Genomic DNA, 19372 nt, shown 5'->3' on the forward strand with positions numbered 1-19372 from the left:
CCTTTTAATGAGCAATGAAGCTGGGGCCATTAATCTGAGAATTGTTTCATAACACACTGTGGAGCAAGCATTTTGTAGACGCTATGTGAGCTTTACCTCACAAAGCACCAGAATCTATTCCTGCGGCCAGCCTACTTGATGGCATGCATCAAATATCAGTCAGTGTTGCAATGGTGGTAGGGAGAGAAGAGTAGGCATCTCTGGGGAATGAAAGAAAAAACACAGTAAAGATGTTGATTGCAATCTACAGGTGCATCTCTCTTGTGCGAGCATCCCAGGTAGACAGCACCAGACTGAAGGGAAGAAAATGAAGAAAAATGCACATCTAGTGAGTGATGCATTTCAGCTTTGATGCTTTCTGGTTTCATTCTGAATCTAAAGAGAGAGTTATTATGGGCCTCGGATTCTCTCCTCATCAGATACGAAGGGTTCTACTTACTCAGTATTCTTATTGGTGTCAGGCTGGGGTGACATTGTCCCTTCCTAAAGAGAATTGGTATGTGCTTGTGAGCCCTCATTTTATTCACTGCACTAGCATCCAACTGGGATAATCTCCATTAAACCATCTGTGCTCCCATCTTCGCTCAGCCTGCACCCGCTGGGCTCCCTGCAAACCTGCAGCATCTGTGAACCTGTAAGCAAGCATGGATACCAGGTCCCTGTCCTGATTAGCTTCAAAGTCCCAGCCCAAAACCTAATAGAACAGATGCACTAGAATGGCTCAAATCATATAAAGCCAATTCCTTCTGCAATGCTTTCTTCCAAACCAATATTATGTTCTCCTTCCTTGGGAGTTTCAGCCACTGAAACCATCTGTGCCCTGAAAACGTTGACCAGTGGAAGCAAAAACTGCTTTGGTGGAGAGCAGAGGTGAGTTTTGCAATTATAGGGTTGGATCCAGGATCAAATGGCTATTTATTGCTCCACACTAAAAAAAACACAAAACCCTCAAGAGTTATAAAAACTTTCAACAATGGCAATACTAAAAAATTATTAAACAAGCTAGATTTGGTACACAGAATAGTAATTCTTAAAGTTATAGTCCACACCCAACGCAATCTACATCTAGTTATCTTTAAGAAATGTTTCTAACAGGATTGCAGAATAAAGATCTTTGCATTGTTTCGCTTCACAGTTGACCCAAAAAACTGCCTCACCACTTTGATTTACAATTATCAGTAAGTAATATAGCACTGATTAACACACAACACCAAGCGGTGTTGCACAAGGAAGCCTCAGGCTCACACACTCCAGCATTTAGCTACTTCCTCTTTAGCCCAAACTATAGTTTGCTGGTTGAATGATAAATTATGGTTTGCACTTAAAGAGGAAATAACTAATTGAATTGGGGTGCACAAGAAAGGAGAGAGTGGGACAGTAGAGTAGACAAGCCTAAGACTCACATAGCATCAAACTATGGTTTGACATTACGAACTGGGCCATTATCTCCATTGTTCGTTCACACACACATACACACACACACACACGATGCAACAAGGAGCAGGTAACATGAACAACAGATACAAGACAGTTAAGTGTAAGATCACTTTGATCTTTGAAGATGAGACTTTTAGTGATCAAAATTCTACATTACTATAGAATTTAACCATAAATATTTAGTATAGCCAGAAATGAGCCAAGTAAAATTGCCACCAATATCTGCCAACCCACCACCCTGTAGAGTTACAATGATAATGCACTATCAATGAATGGTTCTGCTTCAGAACCCATCTGTGTCTCCAAAAAATGAAAGCAGAACTGTGCTCAGAATGACATAACAGGAATTGGGGGCGGGGGGGGGGATTGATTTGAGCAACAATATTTCCCAGTACCTGTTTATTTTGCAAGGCTGTACTTTCAGAGGTAATTTACAAGAGAGATGAGAGAACACTGGAATCTGTGCAGGACGAAGGTTAATGTAGGCCCAGCAGACTATGTGCAGACAGTGCAGCCACACTTAGGTGTGCTGGAGTCTGCAGAGCAATATTAAAAATGCTGCACAGGCAGGCAACTCATCAGAGAGCAACTTAATCTGTCTAAATATTCTCATTACGTACATGGCATTCAACTTCCTCTCTTAAAGCACAGGAACAGAAGCCATTTCCAGAGGACTTTTGGGACATTAAACCATGAAATAGGGTCTTATGTCAGCCACGATCTCCTCCCCTTCCCAGCTTCAAGATGCAATGTTTGAAAGTTATTACTGCAATGAAGGAGGAGGGGAAGCAAGTAAAGAAAAACAGGGACCTTGGGAGGAAGACAAGAAGGCCCTTCTAAGAGGAGGTTATATTTAAGATGAAAAATGCTCAATTAATCCAGTCCTTGTGGTTGTCACAGATTTCAAAAGAACTGCAAATATTCTTAAAGATTTTTTAAAAATCTTACAGATTTAAAAAAATGCTGGATGTTTAACTCTAATCTTGAGGTGGAAAATGTCCTTGCCAATGCAAATAAATTTAACACAGTGGACAACAGTTATAGGGTTTGGCATTCTTAAGAGGGAATTTGCTTGCACATCAGGCTACTAAACATAACAGGAAGAAATGCAAGCCTCATTGCCCCTGAAAAAGCTCACACAATTTTAGAGATATAGTCAACTTTCTCTTAGGCTATAGACCCAACAGCACTTGAAAACTTGCAGTGTTCCCTGTAAGAGGGATTACTAGAAGCTGTTGACTACAACTCCCACAATCCCCAGCTGCAATAGCCTTTGGCTGGAGAATATGGGAGTTGTAGTCAACAACATCTGGGAAACCATCTTACAGGGAACACTGTTGATAAGGAAGAAAGGAAATCCACTGCACTTAACGAGACATTCAAGTAAAGATCTTTAGCACTGGGCTGTAAGTCTTCCTTCCTTCCCACACTGGGACAACCGCTTGTAGAAGCTCACTTCCACTGATGTAGAGTGCATCAATTTCTTCAGAAAAAAGCAAGAACATGTAAGCTTCAGGAAACAAACTACTTGATTTGGGGCAAGTGCCCCAGGAAACAAAATGGTTCTGATCTCCCCGCCCCTGCATAAAATGGTTCCACACGCTCCAATTCTGAGCTCAGTGGTTGCAATGTTCCCTCAGAGTTCCCTCCTTTTAGAAACACCCCTCTATGCCACCTTACTCTTTCTCTACAAACTTATGATAAACTTCAAAAGCAGTACCTTTAATCAATATGTGCCCTTCTACACATTCCTTTCCTGCTCAGAGCACCTCCCATTTCCACCTCTTTTGCTGCCTCCTTGGCCTCTCCCCTTTAGTTTCCTAGTCAGTCACTTTCCCAACCTTATAAAGCCGGGCTGCTCAACTTCGGCCCTCCTGCAGATGTTGGCCTACAACTCCCATAATCCCTGGCAATTGGCCACTGTGGCTGGGGATTATGGGAGCTGTTGTCCAAAAACAGCTGGGGGCCCTAAGATGAGCAGGCCTGTTATAAAGAATGCATCCTTCCTGTCTATTCATACTACTGGATGAAGCTTCTTGCCTGTCCATTAAGAGTAGGCACGTATTGCCAATTCACGGTTTTCACCAGTTCTTCTGATTACTGGTCCACACATATTTAGCAACATGCTAAGTGCTATATCGAATATATAAAATACCATCTTATCACTTTGTGGCAAAATCAAAGCTGAGTGGGAGGAGAAAGAACTGAACCTCTGATTACGTCACAGAAAATGTAAACATTGCCAGAGATCGGATAATAAAATTTCCTTCAAATTCAAAATAAAGGCAAGCAAAAATGACAATTAGTACCATAAAAACTTGCCCACATGTAAAAGTAAGCCTATTGCTTCCAGGAAGATACCTTTCCCCCTCTCCAATTTTTGCCTAATAATTATCTTTATGAGTTATAGGTGCAATATCTGGGAGGTGCAGGCAGTAATTAATGCATGTCTGCCTTTGCTGATGAGTTCCTTCTGGTGGGTCAAAGAGTTATTGAAATTCAGTGAGGAAATCTTCAATCATGTAGAAATTTTGAAGAAATAGTCCTAGACACAATTTAATAAAGCAATAATATTTCTTTTAAATAATTAACCAGGCTATGGCATTTGCTAATATTCCCGAGGCCTAGCTCCTACTTCAGCACTATTATTGCAAAAAAAAAAGAGGAGGAGGAGGAAATTAACCAACCGGCATACAAAAGCCCAATACCCAAATGCACAATCAAATGAAAGCTGGATACATTGCTTCAGGTCACTTCTTCCCCACAACCCATTTTTGTTTACCTTCATCTGCAATATTTATTATCATATTTGATGCCAGTTCTAGAGCTCTCAGGTTGGTTTTACTTTCAGAAACAGAACAATTGTGTGCTTTTGCCCATATTTCTTCCCCCAAATGATTATTTATTGTGTTTGGATGCTATCAAATAACTGATGCTGATGTCAAAGCACGTTGGTGACAGAAGATGCTTCAGAGCACCCAGCGCCTATTATGTTGTAAAGATACAGGGCAGAAAAAAATCTGACTACACACTAGAATGCTAATGAAATAGGACAAAGAAAGACAAATCTTTCTTGATTGGGTGGGGTGGAGAGAATTGCTGGGAAACTGCCAAACATAAGGAGCAGTCATCTAAGTACATATACAACTTGTTGCAAAAACAGAGCAGGTATTTAGAAAGTTCTTCCTCAAGGTGCATTCTGAAACAAATCATCAAGTCTACATCTATTTAAGAGAGTGCCTTCTTCTTAACGAACTCCGCAGTCTATTAAGATAATCAAGGGAGGTTTCTTTCTGTTTTCCTCCTATGAAAAATCTATCAGAGAATAATTAAAACTGAAATGGATGGAAAAGCAGTCAGGACATTATACTTGCAAGTGCAATTTGAATCCACCCTACACAATCCACACCTTGAGTCTTAATGTGGCAGCAAGGTGACCTAAACTATGTCAAATTACCATTGACTTCCCAACATTGTGGAGCAACACTCATTTATAGCTGGGTGGACTATAGGTGGCTAACCAACCAACAGCTACTGAGACAAAGTGTCCTAAACACTAGCTTAACAAAACTTCCTGCATGGAGAACAAAAACATAGCAGAATGGAGATGAGGTGGGCAGTGGAGGTAGACTGACTTAGACTTTAGATCTGTAAAAATCACTTCAAATAACTATTTGAAAGAAGATGTAAAATTCACCTTGTAGTCTTAGTTATGGATACTTACCAGATAAATTCTGTAAGCATCAATCCGTCTGATTGGTCCCCAACATTTATCTGTGTCATTATGCTTTATACCATCTTCAACACTGCAGGAATGATTGCCAGTCACGCTACTAACAAGAGGGAAGAAAAAGAAAACCATAAATTAATCCACCTCTGCAAACTAACAAACCCTTCATTCATTTCCACCTACCCCTCCCCCTCACACACAAAAAAGGTAAACGAGAAGGCAAGTGTGCAAAGCACATCTTTCTAGAGGCTGCCAAGAAATAGTTTTGAGATTTATGAAACAAGAGTTTCTAGGGCTCTAAAGTGTTTAAACAGCTGCAGATGAGAGAACGGGGATGACAGTAAAAATGTGTGCCTCCCTGACACTCACATCAGAATGCACATTCAAGACAAAACATATCACTCATCTAATATTAGTGTAGGGCTGTTTTACTTTACTGGGGACACACACACACACACACTTACTTCCCTTTACAAAGGAAACTCCACTTTACATGGAACCTTGACGAATCAAGAGTTCCATGCTTTTAAACACAGCACTTGACAGATTTAGCATGTACTGTTGCAGATATGCATTTTAAAAGAAGGGGTGTCACCCAATTAAAGAAATCTGTTAACTGTTTGCCTTTCAGCTAATTGATTAAAATGGCATTAATCTGCATATGATTAAACAATTGTACTGAAGACAAGAGCCTCTTATGTTTTTAGATGATGTCCATTTGTCACATCCAGCCCCATTTTAGGAAAGGAACTTTCTCCTGTGCAGGAAAAGGAGCAACACCTGTTCTAAGTTGATGCCTGCCACACATTGCTTTTGTAAGTACTTGTATCAACATTAATTTACCTTGTTTAAAAAAAATCTCCTGCCGAATTAGTCAAGGGGACCTTTTAATCAATCAAGGATAGACCTAGCTTTTTGAGTCTACGTGCATCAGCATAACATACCCTTTAAAATGCAGTCCAAAAGTCAGTTATCAGAGCCATCTTATTGCTAAGCAGCTAGGCCATTCTCCAACATTTTAGAAAGAAGCCACTGCTTTACAATATTATCACCAAAAGCATACTCACCAGGTCACCTGCATGAGAGAAACTGGGACAGCAGCTGCATAGATTGCCAGATCCCCATAGAGGTAGATGATTAAACAGAAATAAAACAAATTGACTCCCACTGTAAAGAAAGGGAATATTAAAAAGTTGACTTGGGTTAAACCAATGGGTGAATTCAGATGTCACCATGGTTAAGCGTCAGCTCTATGCAACGTCTCCTAGCCTCAGACACATGTGCTCCTTCCTCATACTGAGTTCAAAGAATTCTACTGACTAGCAATTTCCATGAACCTTGGATTGTGCAGGGATTAGAATTCAAACCAGTTTGTTCCAGGTTGGCCTGACTACGAACCGGTTCAGCAGACTGAGGGTGGCATGGTGAGCAGTACCTTTAAAAGTGAGTACAGCAGGTACTTACCTGTGTGACTGCCACTCCATGCAGCTTCCAGTTGTAGCCGTGCTCCCCCTGACAAGATGCCACCACGCACAAGCTGCTGAGGGGAGCGCCGCCATGGCTGGAAGCTGCTTGGAGTGGCAGTCACACAGGTAAGTGCCTGGTGTACTCACTTTCCCCCCAGCACTGCCCTCGGACTACTGAACAGGTTTGTGATTGGGCACAAACTGGAACAAACCAGTTTGAACTTGAACCCCCGCACAAAACAAGGTTCATGCACATCCCTACTTCTGACTGAGGGTTAGGAACAAGCCAACATTAGTCATGGCATCCAAACCAACCAGTTTTGGCTTATTTTAAGTTACTCATTTGAGAGATTCCAGAGTTGTGAACCCAAGGTTTGAAGTAGGTTTCACAACTGTGTTTATTTCTGTTTGGTTGTCGTGACCAACCCCAATTAGTTTCTAACCTCATTTGGAAGTAGAGTTCTTCTGACTTGCATGCAGACATATGTGCTCCCAAAGCTAGGAGATATTGTACAGAACCAACATTTAACTGAGGTTCCACATGACATCTGAACCTGTTCATTCTATCTCTGCCTGTCACAGTTTATAATATTTTTTGAAAACTGTCTAAGATGTTCAAGTACTAGGTTTTGCACTGGCAAAAAGATGCCTTATTAAAAACTAGAAGCCAAACTACAGGTGAAACTCGGAAAATTAGAATATCGTGCAAAAGTCCATTAATTTCAGTAATGCAAATTAAAAGGTGAAACTGATATATGAGAGAGACGCATTACATGCAAAGCGAGATAAGTCAAGCCTTAATTTGTTATAATTGTGATGATCATGGCGTACAGCTCATGAGAACCCCAAATCCACAATCTCAGAAAATTAGAATATTACATGGAACCAAGAAGACAAGGATTGAAGAACAGAACAATATCGGACCTCTGAAAAAGTATAAGCATGCATATGTATTCAGTACTTGGTTTGGGCCCCTTTTGCAGCAATTACTGCCTCAATGCGGCGTGGCATGGATGTTATCAGCCTGTGGCACTGATGAAGTATTATGGAAGACAAGGATGCTTCATTAGCGGCCTTCAGCAATTCTGCATTGTTTGGTCTCATGTCTCTCATCCTTCTCTTGGCAATGCCCCATAGATTCTCTATGGGGTCAGGTCAGGCGAGTTTGCTGGCCAATCAAGCACAGTACACTGTATACTTTTCAGAGGTCCAATATTGTTCTATTCTTCAATCCTTGTCTTATTGGTTCCATGTAATATTCTAATTTTCTGAGATTGTGGATTTGGGGTTTTCATGAGCTGTACGCCATGATCATCACAATTATAACAAATTAAGGCTTGACTTATCTCGCTTTGCATGTAATGCGTCTCTCTCATATATCAGTTTCACCTTTTAATTTGCATTACTGAAATTAATGGACTTTTGCACGATATTCTAATTTTCCAAGTTTCACCTGTAGTATTATCACCTTTATCAGGACCAACTAAATCACCATAAAATAGCAAGCAAGCTTTTGTGTTCTCCAGAACACTTCCTTCAGGCTAAAAATTAAGCATAATAAAAGAAGGGGAGAGATTTGGGCATGACAGAAAAGCCTCAAATTCGACAGTATTGTGACTATCTTGAGATGCTATGCAGAAAGTTTTAGGCAAATTTGATCTGATTAGCCTCTGCTAGGTGTGAGATAGTTTTCCTGGTAGCCTTCAGTTTGAACTGAAGGCTTCCAGGAAAAACAAAAATGGTTGTACCACCCCCTCATCCCACCCAATATACAAGATCTAGCAGTTATTTAGGTCTGTCCTTCAGCACGAATTGGAACACAAAGGTTCATTCCCTGCCATCACACCTTTGCCCTAAAGAAGGTGAAAAAAATCCTAGAATTTTACAGACAAAAAGATTTACCAGGAAGCAAACAAACTGTGTTCTGATGAGCAGAAATCAATAAAGATTTTTAAAAAAATGCACCAAGCTTGACTTTAAAGAAATGAAACTGAATACTTCAGTTTAAACAATGCAGAATGAATCTAAACAGATTTTTTCTCAGAAGGCAAGTGAGACAAGGGGAAAAAAACTTGCAAAACTTCACATAAAGAAGACAGGAACATCGTATGAAAGCAAAATTTAAAAAAACCCAATAGGAGCTCAATGAGAAGACTAATCTTATAAGAAGTCTGGAATTTTGGTGCTCAGATTCTAGCCACATAGCAACATAGTTTAGTTATGGTGTGATGTTTTATGGCACTCTCTAATATAGTATTCAAAGCTTGGCAAGCAGAAATGAACTGTTCATTTAAGCATAAATTGCCAACACAGCCCTGGCAACATCTCCAAGATAGGGCTGAGAGAGATTCCTGCCTGCAAACTTGGAGAAGCCGCTGCTAGTCTGTGCAGACAATACTGAGCTGGATGGACCTATGGTCTGACTCAGTATATGGCAGCTTCCTATGTTCCCAACGTTAGGATAGCATAGAGAACATGTATTCCCACTCTCTCTGCAAGTGACAAAGTTGAAGCCTCTGTGAGAAATGTGTCAAACTCATGTTAGATCTTAACTAAGGGTCAAACTAGCATTAGTCAAAATGTTTCCTCTTGTCTTTTTGATTTTTTTCCTTAAAGAACAGCCAGAATTGGGACCATTGCAAGCCGGGGGGGGGGGATTTGTTGTTGTTGTTAACTCCTTCTGCCCCAACTGTGTTCCTGATAAGAACTGCTGCCCGTTGGTATCTGCCCTGAGAGGGAAGCTGCCATTGGCATCAATGGCACCTTCCCTTCCAAGGGCAAACCACAGTTTCGGGTTTTTGTCAGGATGATGTCATGAGGGGAAAAGGTTAAAGAAACTTCCCATGTTGCCAAAGACCACCCCTTCCCTGCAACTACTTTTTTTTTTTATGCCAGGACAAACAATGTATTGTTCAATTTTTATACCATCTTTCATAAAACATCTCAAGGCGGTTTACAAAAGTTAAAATACAATAAAACGCCATAAAAATCACATTCAAAACCTTAAAGTAAGTTAATCAGTAAAAACCATGAAACACCAAAAAACCCACCATAAAAAGACAAACAGAAGCAGGAAAGCTGAAAGAACCTGGCAAACTAAATTGCAATCATGTTCATGCTTTACCACTTTAGAGTAATTTAATTCCACAGAGAAGCTAACATTAACAAAGCTGCCTGTATTTAACTACATCACTTCTGAAGTGTCTCAACATCATAGCCACATTTAAAACAGCAAATGAGTATTAAAAAAAAAAAGCAAAGCACAAATAAAGAGATTATCTTTTTTTGAAAGATCTAAATAACTATGTTATGCCCTGCACCTAAAAATAATATATGACCTTGCTTAGAGCTTGTTCCCTTTGCATATATATTCTGTTTACAAAAAGTGTATTAACTTGATAAGAGATCATATATTCTACCAAGGCAAACTTCCAAAAGAAAGCAGATGTGCTCTGTTATTTTCTAGCATCAACTTCTTTTATCCTACTGATGTGTTTAGAAAACCAAAGAAACTCCATGTCTGTCCAGAATACCTCATTCTAACTTAAAGTAACCTGGCCTAGCTCAGGGACATCACTGCCTGTCATGATTGGCGTCATTATCTCTCTTCAGCTAAAATGTATCTATGAAATTTGCTAAGACAGCTAAGCTTCCCAGGCCAAAAAACAGGAAATAACCAAATAAGGAGTAATCACCCGATGAACAATGAATCATTCGCATGCGTACTAGATACTTAGACCACAATTTTATTGCCACGTATACTGTGTCTAGGGTGTGAGCATCATTAGATTGTCTGTATAAATGTAAGATGCACCTGTAACCAAACTGTAATCGGTTTGAGAGCCTTAGCCTATTGATTACCTATTGCTGACTGCAGTAGCAATAAACCTCAATTAATAATTCCCAATCCTTGTGTCTGACTGATTGGCTAAGCGGACCCAGGAACGAGCCCCATTCACATCACTACTATATATAATCCAGCTCCTTTTAAATCATCAATATACAAACTTAATTTCAGCAATAAGCTTCCAACATTCCGTTTAACTCTGTAACTAATAAAGCCCCATCCTAATAGCTTCAGTTAATTCTTCTGTTTGTGAAAGTGTCTCATATGGTACGTTCATTGAACTTCACCCATTCTTCCAGTTTGGGCATTAGACAGGAAAAGTATTTCTTCTTGTTGACGGCCAACAAAGCACTGGCACAAAAAAGTCTCCTTCACAGTGAAATCCTCTCATCCAATAGAAGTTTATTATGGGTAGTAGTCACCCCTAACCTCTCCCCCCCCACAACTTGCCTGTTCCTGCCTTCCTCATGGCGGCCACACCATGGCACTGAGGCGCTCTGGGCTGCCGGGAGCCACCGCCACCATCCACTTCCATCTCCGTCCTCCATCTGCAGATCTCACCGGAAGTCTCATGAGACTTTGGACTCTCCCAATGAGACTTCGGAAGGGATCTGTATTCTGCAGGTGGAGGAGGAGGGAGATCAGGCCGGGGGAGGGGGGAGGCAGGAGCAGGCAACAGCAGCCCAGCTGGGCGAGAGAGAAACCAGGACCTTGGCAGGGAGTTGAGTGGTGGTGGCAGGAGCAGCAGCACGGCAAGACTGCATGCTTGCAAGAAACAGCTGCGCAGGGGCCTGCCATTTGGTGCACACACCTTAGAGGGAACAATGGACTGTGGTGTCACAACACAGGAAGTACCGAAACACAATTAGATTCTTTGTGACACTGTTGTAGGGGTTGATCTGGAAAGCACCCAGGAAGGCAAATTCCATGTTAAGTTAGACACTGGATACCTTCAATGAGCAAAAGTCTGAAAAGCAAAGAGTTCATGCATATACCAAATTTCTCATTCTCCACTATATTTAAAAATCTTCCTCCATCTACTAATGGTTTGGATCTTCAAAGAATATATATCTCAGAAATGAAGTCACCCTGACTTAAGTGCTGGAAACTATCAGCCACCAGCCTTACGCCCATTCCAATGCTAAAGAGGGAAGAGGGAACATCTTGGGCAAGGCAGTGACTGTGTTTGGGCTTCTGCCCCACCTTTTCTCCAGGTGTGTGCCATCTACCCTCAGCCTCTGCTGCTTTAAAGCTGGGGCAGGGCCAGGGGCGTGAGCCTCTTGGCGTGAGCCGAAGGGCTCTCGTCTTTGTGGCTCTCAGCTGTGGGGCGAGCTGCCTGGGGCCCTGAAGACCTTTTCCTCCTGCCTTGAAGATCCGTCTTCCTCCAAGCAAGAAGTCAGCAGAGACTGTATAAGTCTGGTCTTGGTTTTAAATTAAGCCAAGAAGCTGTGGTGGGTTAGTCTGGGGGGATGTGTCTGGGAGAGCGAAAAAGTGGATCTGGAGTGGGGGCAGCAATATCATGGGTAGCGGGCAGAGGGAGATATGGCGGTGGGAGTTGGGCAGGCCGTTACAGGGGAAAACGGTCCAGGCAATTGAGGCCTGTTCCTTTTTCCAGCCCTTCTCCCAACCCTCTGACCCTAGGGAGCTCTGTGAACACTCCTTCGAGGATTAGGGTGCTGCTGCTGAATGCCAGGTCAGTTAATGCAAAAACATCTCTCATCCACGATTTGATTGTGGATGAGCGTGCTGACCTGGTATGCGTGACGGAGACCTGGTTGGATGTGCTGGGCGGGGTTGGTCTCTCTCAGCTTTGTCCTCCAGGTTTCCAGATCGTGCAGCAGCCCCGCCTCGAGGGTCGGGGAGGAGGCGTTGCAGTCATCTTTCGAGAGACCCTCCCCATTTCCAGGTGCCCGGTCAGGCAATCTCAGAATTTTGAGTGTTTGTCCTTGAGGGTGGGCCTCCGAGATAGGCTGGGGATTCTGCTGGTGTACCGACCACCCCGCTGCACTTCAGTCTCCCTACCTGAGCTGGCGGGGGTGGTCTCAGAGGTGGCCTTGGGTTCCCCCAGGCTTATTGTCTTGGGGGATTTCAATGTCCACGCTGAGGCCCCCCTAGTGGGTGCGGCTCAGGATTTCATGGCCTCCATGGCAACCATGGGCCTGTCTCAATTGGTATCGGGCCCTACCCACATGGCGGGACACACTCTGGATCTGGTTTTTGCCGACCGGGAAATAAATGATCTGGAGGTGGGGGAATTTGAGACCACTCCCTTGTCATGGACAGATCATCACCTGGTGGGGTTTAGTTTGACTGCTCCGTCTACCCTCTGCAGGGGTGGTGGGCCGATTAAGATGGTCCGCCCCCGGAGGCTTATGGATCTGCTTGGATTTCAGACGGCCCTCGGGGAGTTTCCAGTGTCCAGAGCTGGTGACCCTGTCGAGGCCTTGGTTGATCTCTGGAATGGAGAGATGGCCCGGGCTGTTGACATGGTTGCCCCCAAGCGCCCTCTCCGGCTTGGTGGAGCCCGTTCTGCTCCTTGGTTTTCCTCGGAGCTTAGGGCGATGAAGCAACTCGGACGATGGCTAGAACGACGCTGGAGGAAGAGTCGTCACGAATCCGACCGAACACGGGCTAGAGCCCATTTTAGGGACTACTCCGTGGCGGTGGGGACGGCGAAGAAATGCTTTTTCTCCGCCTCCATTGCGTCTGCTCAGTGCAGACAAACAGAGCTGTTTTGTGTGGTGAAAACCTTGCTCCACCCCCGCCCCAGACAATGGGGGAGGAGCCATCTACAGCTCTTTGTGATCGGTTTGCCTGTCGCTTTGCAGATAAGGTCGCTTGCATCCGTGCTGACCTGGACTCCAGAGTTTTGGCAGTTCCGGCAGACGTGCCTTTGGTACCATCTGGTCCCGTTGTGTTGGATTCTTTTTGGTTGGTGCGGCCTGAGGATGTGGACAAGATCCTGGGCAGTGTGCGGGCGACTTCGTGCGCTCTTGACCCTTGCCCTTCATGGCTAATAAAAGCTGCCAGGGAGGGGACAGGTAGATGGTTGGAGGTGATCGTTAATGCTTCATTAAGGGAGGGCAGGATGCCATCGTGCCTTAAGGAGGCGGTGGTAAGACCTCTATTAAAAAAGCCCTCCCTTGATCCCTCCAACCTGGACAACTATAGACCTGTGTCTAACCTCCCCTTTTTGGGCAAGGTGATGGAACGTGTGGTGGCGTCCCAGCTGCAGAGGGTCTTGGATGATACGGATTATCTGGACCCTTTTCAATCTGGCTTCCACCCCGGGTATGGGACTGAGACTGCCTTGGTCGCTCTAGTGGATGACCTACGCCGGGAACTAGACAGGGGGAGTGCATCCCTGTTGGTTCTGCTGGACCTCTCGGCGGCGTTCAGTACCATCGACCATGGTATCCTTCTGGGCCGCCTCTCGAGTATGGGAATCGGAGGCACTGCGTTGCAGTGGTTTCGGTCCTTTCTTGAGGGGAGGGTTCAGAAGGTGGTGCTGGGGGACTACTGCTCGGCCCCGTGGCCGTTGGCCTGTGGGGTCCCGCAGGGATCAGTCTTGTCCCCCATGCTGTTTAACATCTACATGAAGCCGCTGGGAGAGGTCATCCGGAGATTTGGACTGAGTTGTCAGCAATATGCGGACGACACTCAGCTCTATCTCTCCTTGTCATCTGATCCTAGGGAGGCGGTGGATGTCCTTAATCGGGGGCTGGAGGCCGTGATGGGTTGGATGTGGGCTAACAAACTGAAATTGAATCTGGATAAGACGGAGGTACTGTTGGTCAGTAGGAGAGCCAATCGGGATGAGGAGATTCTACCGGTTCTGGATGGGGTTGCACTCCCCTTGAAGGAGCAAGTACGCAGCTTGGGGGTACTACTGGACCCGGCTCTGCTTTTGGAAGCTCAGGTGGAGGCGGTGGCCAGGGGTGCCTTTGCAAGGCTTCGGCTGGTGCGCCAGCTGCGTCCCTTTCTCGAGAAGGCAGATCTCGCCACGGTTACCCACGCCTTAGTCACGTCGCGGCTGGATTACTGTAACACGCTCTACGTGGGGCTGCCCTTGAAGAATATCCGGAAACTGCAGCTAGTGCAAAACGTGGCAGCGAGGGTTTTATCCGGAGCTGCCCGTTGGGAACATATCACCCCCATTTTGAAAGAGCTGCACTGGCTGCCGGTTCGTTTCCGGGTCCAATTCAAGGTGCTGGTTTTGACCTTTAAAGCCCTAAACGGTTTGGGCCTGGGGTATTTGAGGGACCGCCTGCTCCCAAGGGTTGCTGCCCGCTTGACAAGGACATCTGAGGGGGCCCTGCTCCGGGTGCCGACAATGAGGGAGGCCCGGCTGTCGTGCACTCAGGACAGGGCCTTCTCTGTTGCTGCCCCCAGACTCTGGAATGCTCTCCCAGTGGCCATTCGTTCCTCTGACTTCATCATGGCTTTTAGAAAGCTTTTAAAGACTTGGCTTTTTACCCAGGCTTTTACATGATCGTTTTCTACTACGGCTTCTCTGTGTTTTTATTTGTTGTATTTGTTGTATTGTTTTTATGCCTGTTTTTATGTTTTTATACTTTTAACATGATGTTTTTATTGTCTTTTTATTGTATGTTTTTAACTTTTGTAAACCGCCTTGGGGTTATCTTTTTAACAAAAGGCGGTATATAAATGCAAAAATAAATAAAAAAATAAAAAATAAAAGCAACTTGCTCCAGACACTCTCTTCAATTTATTATATGTAATTGCTTGAAAGGATGTGGCTGAGATGCAACTGTAGAAAAACTGGATTGAGATGTTCCACAATTTGTGACCAATGATATGGACAGTCATGCCTTAACACAAACCTACCAGATTTGTCTGAAGCAGGTGAAGGTGATGTTAACCAGAATGACACTACCATACATTTTTAGTCACTTGAAACTAAAAACAAACAAGTACAACATTGCCATTGACCTTCAACATTCTGATTTAGATGAAGATGTTATCATGGAGCAAAGTTATGAGTTGGATAGTCTCAGTAGAAATCAAGCTGTGAAGAAAAGAAGATTTTTCTAAACTGCAGCTTGTGGATTAGGCCTAACGGGGATCCCACATTAAAACACACAAACACACACACACAGATACTCTGCCTCTTAGGTGGTGTGGAAATGTGTATGTAGGAGGCATGTTTCACAAACTGCATGCACTCTGTCTTCCATACGTTCCTTGAATAGTTTTCCTTGAATCATTCATTCCTTGAATTAAAAAAAGGGCGGGGGGATGGCCCTTTTGACCAACAGTACATTTCATGATCCCTAATTATATTTAAGCAGCCACCTAATAGTGCAGTGGGGAACTGACTTGACTACCAAGCCAGAGGTTGCTGGTTCAAATCCCCGCTGGTATGTTTCCCAGACTATGGGGAACACCTACCGTGTTTCCCCGAAAATAAGACAGTGTCTTATATTAATTTTAGCCCCCCCAAATGCACTAGGGCAATTAGCGGTACATCAGAAATTACTGCTAGGTCTTACTTTCGGGGTAGGTCTTACTTTTGGGGAAACAGGGTATATTGGGCAGTAGTTATATAGGAAGAAGCTGAAAGGCATAATCTCATACTGAGCGGGAGATGGCAATGGTGAACCCCTCCTGTATTCCACCAAAGACAACCACAGGGCTCTGTGGTTGCCAGGAGTCGACTCAAAGTACACTTTACTTTAATTATATTTAAGTTTGATTTTGCAGTTTATACGAGTGAGCTACAGTCAAAAGATAGGAATGGTGCAGTTCCTATGAAGTAGCGTTCCATGGAAACCATCATTTTATGGCAAAATTGTTGGTTGAAATCTACATTGAATACCACATTTTTATAGAGAATTTGATGCTCTACAATTTTCATATTTAACATTTTCCTGTCGGAGTAACGGTTTGAGAGATATACGTGGAAATTTATTTTTGGCGCCAATTTTTTCAGATGGCAGCCAAAGCTCAATCCAGAATGATCAGGAATTTTAGAATATTACTTACAACTGTGTCCTCTGTGGTCCATTGGCTAGATTTGCGTACAAATCGAATCACACCTGATTCAATTCAAATGGATTCAAGATTTAGATCCCTCCTATTATTTTCCCCAGCTTTCTTTCTTTTCTTTTTTTAAAGCTAAGCTCTTGCCCTTGTAGAAGTTGAGTTATGGAGCAAAATGTGTAGTCACTATTTTTCAAGTGTTTGGATTCTTTGGTGTGTAATAATTTTTCCTCAATGAATCCCTATGAGGATTCATTACACACTTTCATTTCTTCTATTCATTTTGACTGTCTTTTCGATAGTGCCAGCTGTCAACTGCCGGGTGTCAACTACACCCCACTCCCACCCGAAAGGCAGTGGGCACTGTCCAATGACAGTCAAAATGAACAAAAGAAACATAGGCGTATAATGAATCCTCATAGGGATTCATTATGAGGAAAAGTTATTAGACACCAAAGAATCTAAAAATTTCAATATTCATAAAAATTAAAATGAGTACCCCACTGCTTTGTGGGGGGGGTATAGTTGGCACATGGCAGTTGACAGTTGGCACTGCCCATTGACAGTCAAAATGAACAGAAGAAATGAAGGTGTGCAATGAATCCTCATAGGGATTCTTTATGAGGAAAAGTTTGTCTCCAATATTGTCTCCATATTGTCTCCAATGCTTTTTAACATCTACATGAAGCCGCTGGGAGAGATCATCTGGGGATCTGGAGATGGGTGCTATCAGTATGCTGATGACACCCAAATCTATTTCTCCATGTCAACTTCATCAGGAGAAGGCATATCCTCCCTGAATGCCTGCCTGGAGGCGGTAATGGGCTGGATGGGATAACAAACTGAGACTGAATCCAGACAAGACAGAAGTACTTGTTGTGCGGGGTCGTTACTTGGGAAACAATATTGACCTGCCTGTTCTAGATGGGGTCACACTTTCTCAGAAGAAACAGGTACGGAGTTTGGGACTGCTTCTGGATTCACGCCTCTCCCTGGTTTCTCAGGTTGAGGCAGTGGCCAGAAGTGCTTTTTATCAGCTTCAGTTGATACACCAGCTGCGTCCGTTTCTTGAGATTCATGACCTCAGAACAGTAGTACATTTGCTGGTAACCTCCAGACTGGATGACTGCAGTGCGCTCTATGTGGGGCTGCCTTTGTACGTAGTCCGGAAACTACAATTAGTATAGAATGCGGCAGCCAGGTTGGTCTCTGGGTCATCTCGAAGAGACCATATTACTCCTATATTACAGGAGATACACTGGCTGCCAATAGGTTTCTGGGCAAAATACAAAGCGCTGGTTATAACCTATAAAGCTCTAAACAGCTTAGGCCCACGGTATTTAAGAGAGCATCTTCTTCTGCGTGATCCCCATCGTCCACTGCGTTCGTCAGTGGAGGCCTGTCTGTGGCTGTCTTCAAGTCGTTTGGTGGCCACTCAGGGACGGGCCTTCTCAGTTGTCGCTCCGAGACTTTGGAATGCGCTTCCCGCTGATATAAGACTCTCCCCATCTCTAGTGGTTTTTAAAATATCCTTGAAGACTCATTCTTTTAACCAGGCCTTTTAGCTTTTGTAATTTTAAATATTGTAAATTGTTCTGATTTTAGGCAGCTTTAAAGTTTTAAAGCTTTAAAGTTTTAATTGATTTTAATGTTTTATTTATTTATATTGTTTTATTATTGTGAACTGCCCCGAGATTTTGGTTTGGGGTGGTATAAAAATCCATTAAATAAATAAATAAATACATACATACATACATAAGAATATTAGACACCAAAGAATCCAAACACTTGAAAAATAATGACTGCACATTTTGCTACTTAACTCCACTTCTACAAAGGCTAGAGCTTAGCTTTTACAAAAAGAAAATAAAATAAAAAGAAAAGAAAGCTGGGGATCTGAGTTAGTGTTAGGATATGGCAACTTCGAATCCCCATTCTTTCCAATGGCAGAAATGTTCAAAATCAGTAAAAACATTTTAAAAATCATTAAAAATCAACCAGGTGTCCCACTGCCTTGAACTTTGGGTGGTAGGTAACACCCATGGGGACCTAGACACCACCCAAATTTGGTGCCCCAGGACCTTGTTAACTGGTCCGAATCAGTCTGAATCCAAATCAAAGCAAAGCAAAAACAAATCAAATTTGGGGTGATTTGGAGGGAGTAGATTTGGATACAAAACAAATAGAGGTGATTTGTTTGGGGCAGAAATCAAACCCAAAAAATCGATTTGTGCACATCCCTAGTGTTGATGCCAAGAATGAAGACAAAAGGAATATCTCATCCCACAGTCCCACTCTATTCTCAAGAACTAATGAAGACACCATTTTCATCTTTTTAACATCTCTAACTATGAGAACAAAAAAACCCCTTGTTTTAAAAGTGAAAGAAAATTAATGTTGGAATTCTTAGGATGGATACCATCAGATATTGAGTATGTTCACAGTTATGTGGTAAACTAATACCCCAGGCTTCAAAGAGGCCAATTTGAAGCTGACACTTCTTATTCATTATCTTGAGCCAGAGGGCCGTATTTCTCTTTTGGTCAGGTTTAAAGCACTTTGTTTTCCCCTCCAAACCATTTTAAAAATTCTGTCTTCAAAGCAGGAACTCTCATTATTTAAGGTCTGGAATCTATAGAGAAGAACCTCTAAGAAGCATGCTCTAACAAATGTTTTAGTAGGTTGCCAAAACTCAAGAGTTTTGTTTCCGCAATTACTGTGATCATTTCCCAACTTGCTGCCTGTAAATGGACAAATGAGAGTATGGGTTGCATAGGAAGATATGGAAAAACTGGTGCTATTCATTATTAATATTAGACCAACAGGGCAAAGTGCCTAAGCAGAGGGTTACATCCCTGAAATATATGGGTTTGAGTCATGCTCTTGCCC

General features: G+C 43.1%; 1 protein-coding gene across 4 annotated transcripts in view; it reads right to left on the minus strand.

Moving 5' to 3' along the window:
- The window catches only part of TMEM104 (transmembrane protein 104), a 109183-nt gene that overhangs the window by 48664 nt on the left and 41147 nt on the right, over window positions 1-19372 (minus strand). For all 4 annotated transcript variants that reach the window (XR_008315244.1, XM_053291088.1, XM_053291085.1 and 1 more), the window contains exons 7-8: window positions 6235-6334; window positions 5162-5270 (exon numbers count right to left, since the gene is read on the minus strand). Coding sequence is in view for 3 of the 4 variants with exons in the window: in XM_053291088.1 (XP_053147063.1) it covers window positions 5162-5270; window positions 6235-6334 (209 nt within the window). In the remaining variant the exon portion in view is untranslated. The remainder of the gene's footprint in view (window positions 1-5161; window positions 5271-6234; window positions 6335-19372) is intronic.

Source organism: Hemicordylus capensis, chromosome 2, assembly GCF_027244095.1.
Source record: "Hemicordylus capensis ecotype Gifberg chromosome 2, rHemCap1.1.pri, whole genome shotgun sequence".
NCBI classification, from domain to species: Eukaryota; Metazoa; Chordata; class Lepidosauria; order Squamata; family Cordylidae; genus Hemicordylus; species Hemicordylus capensis.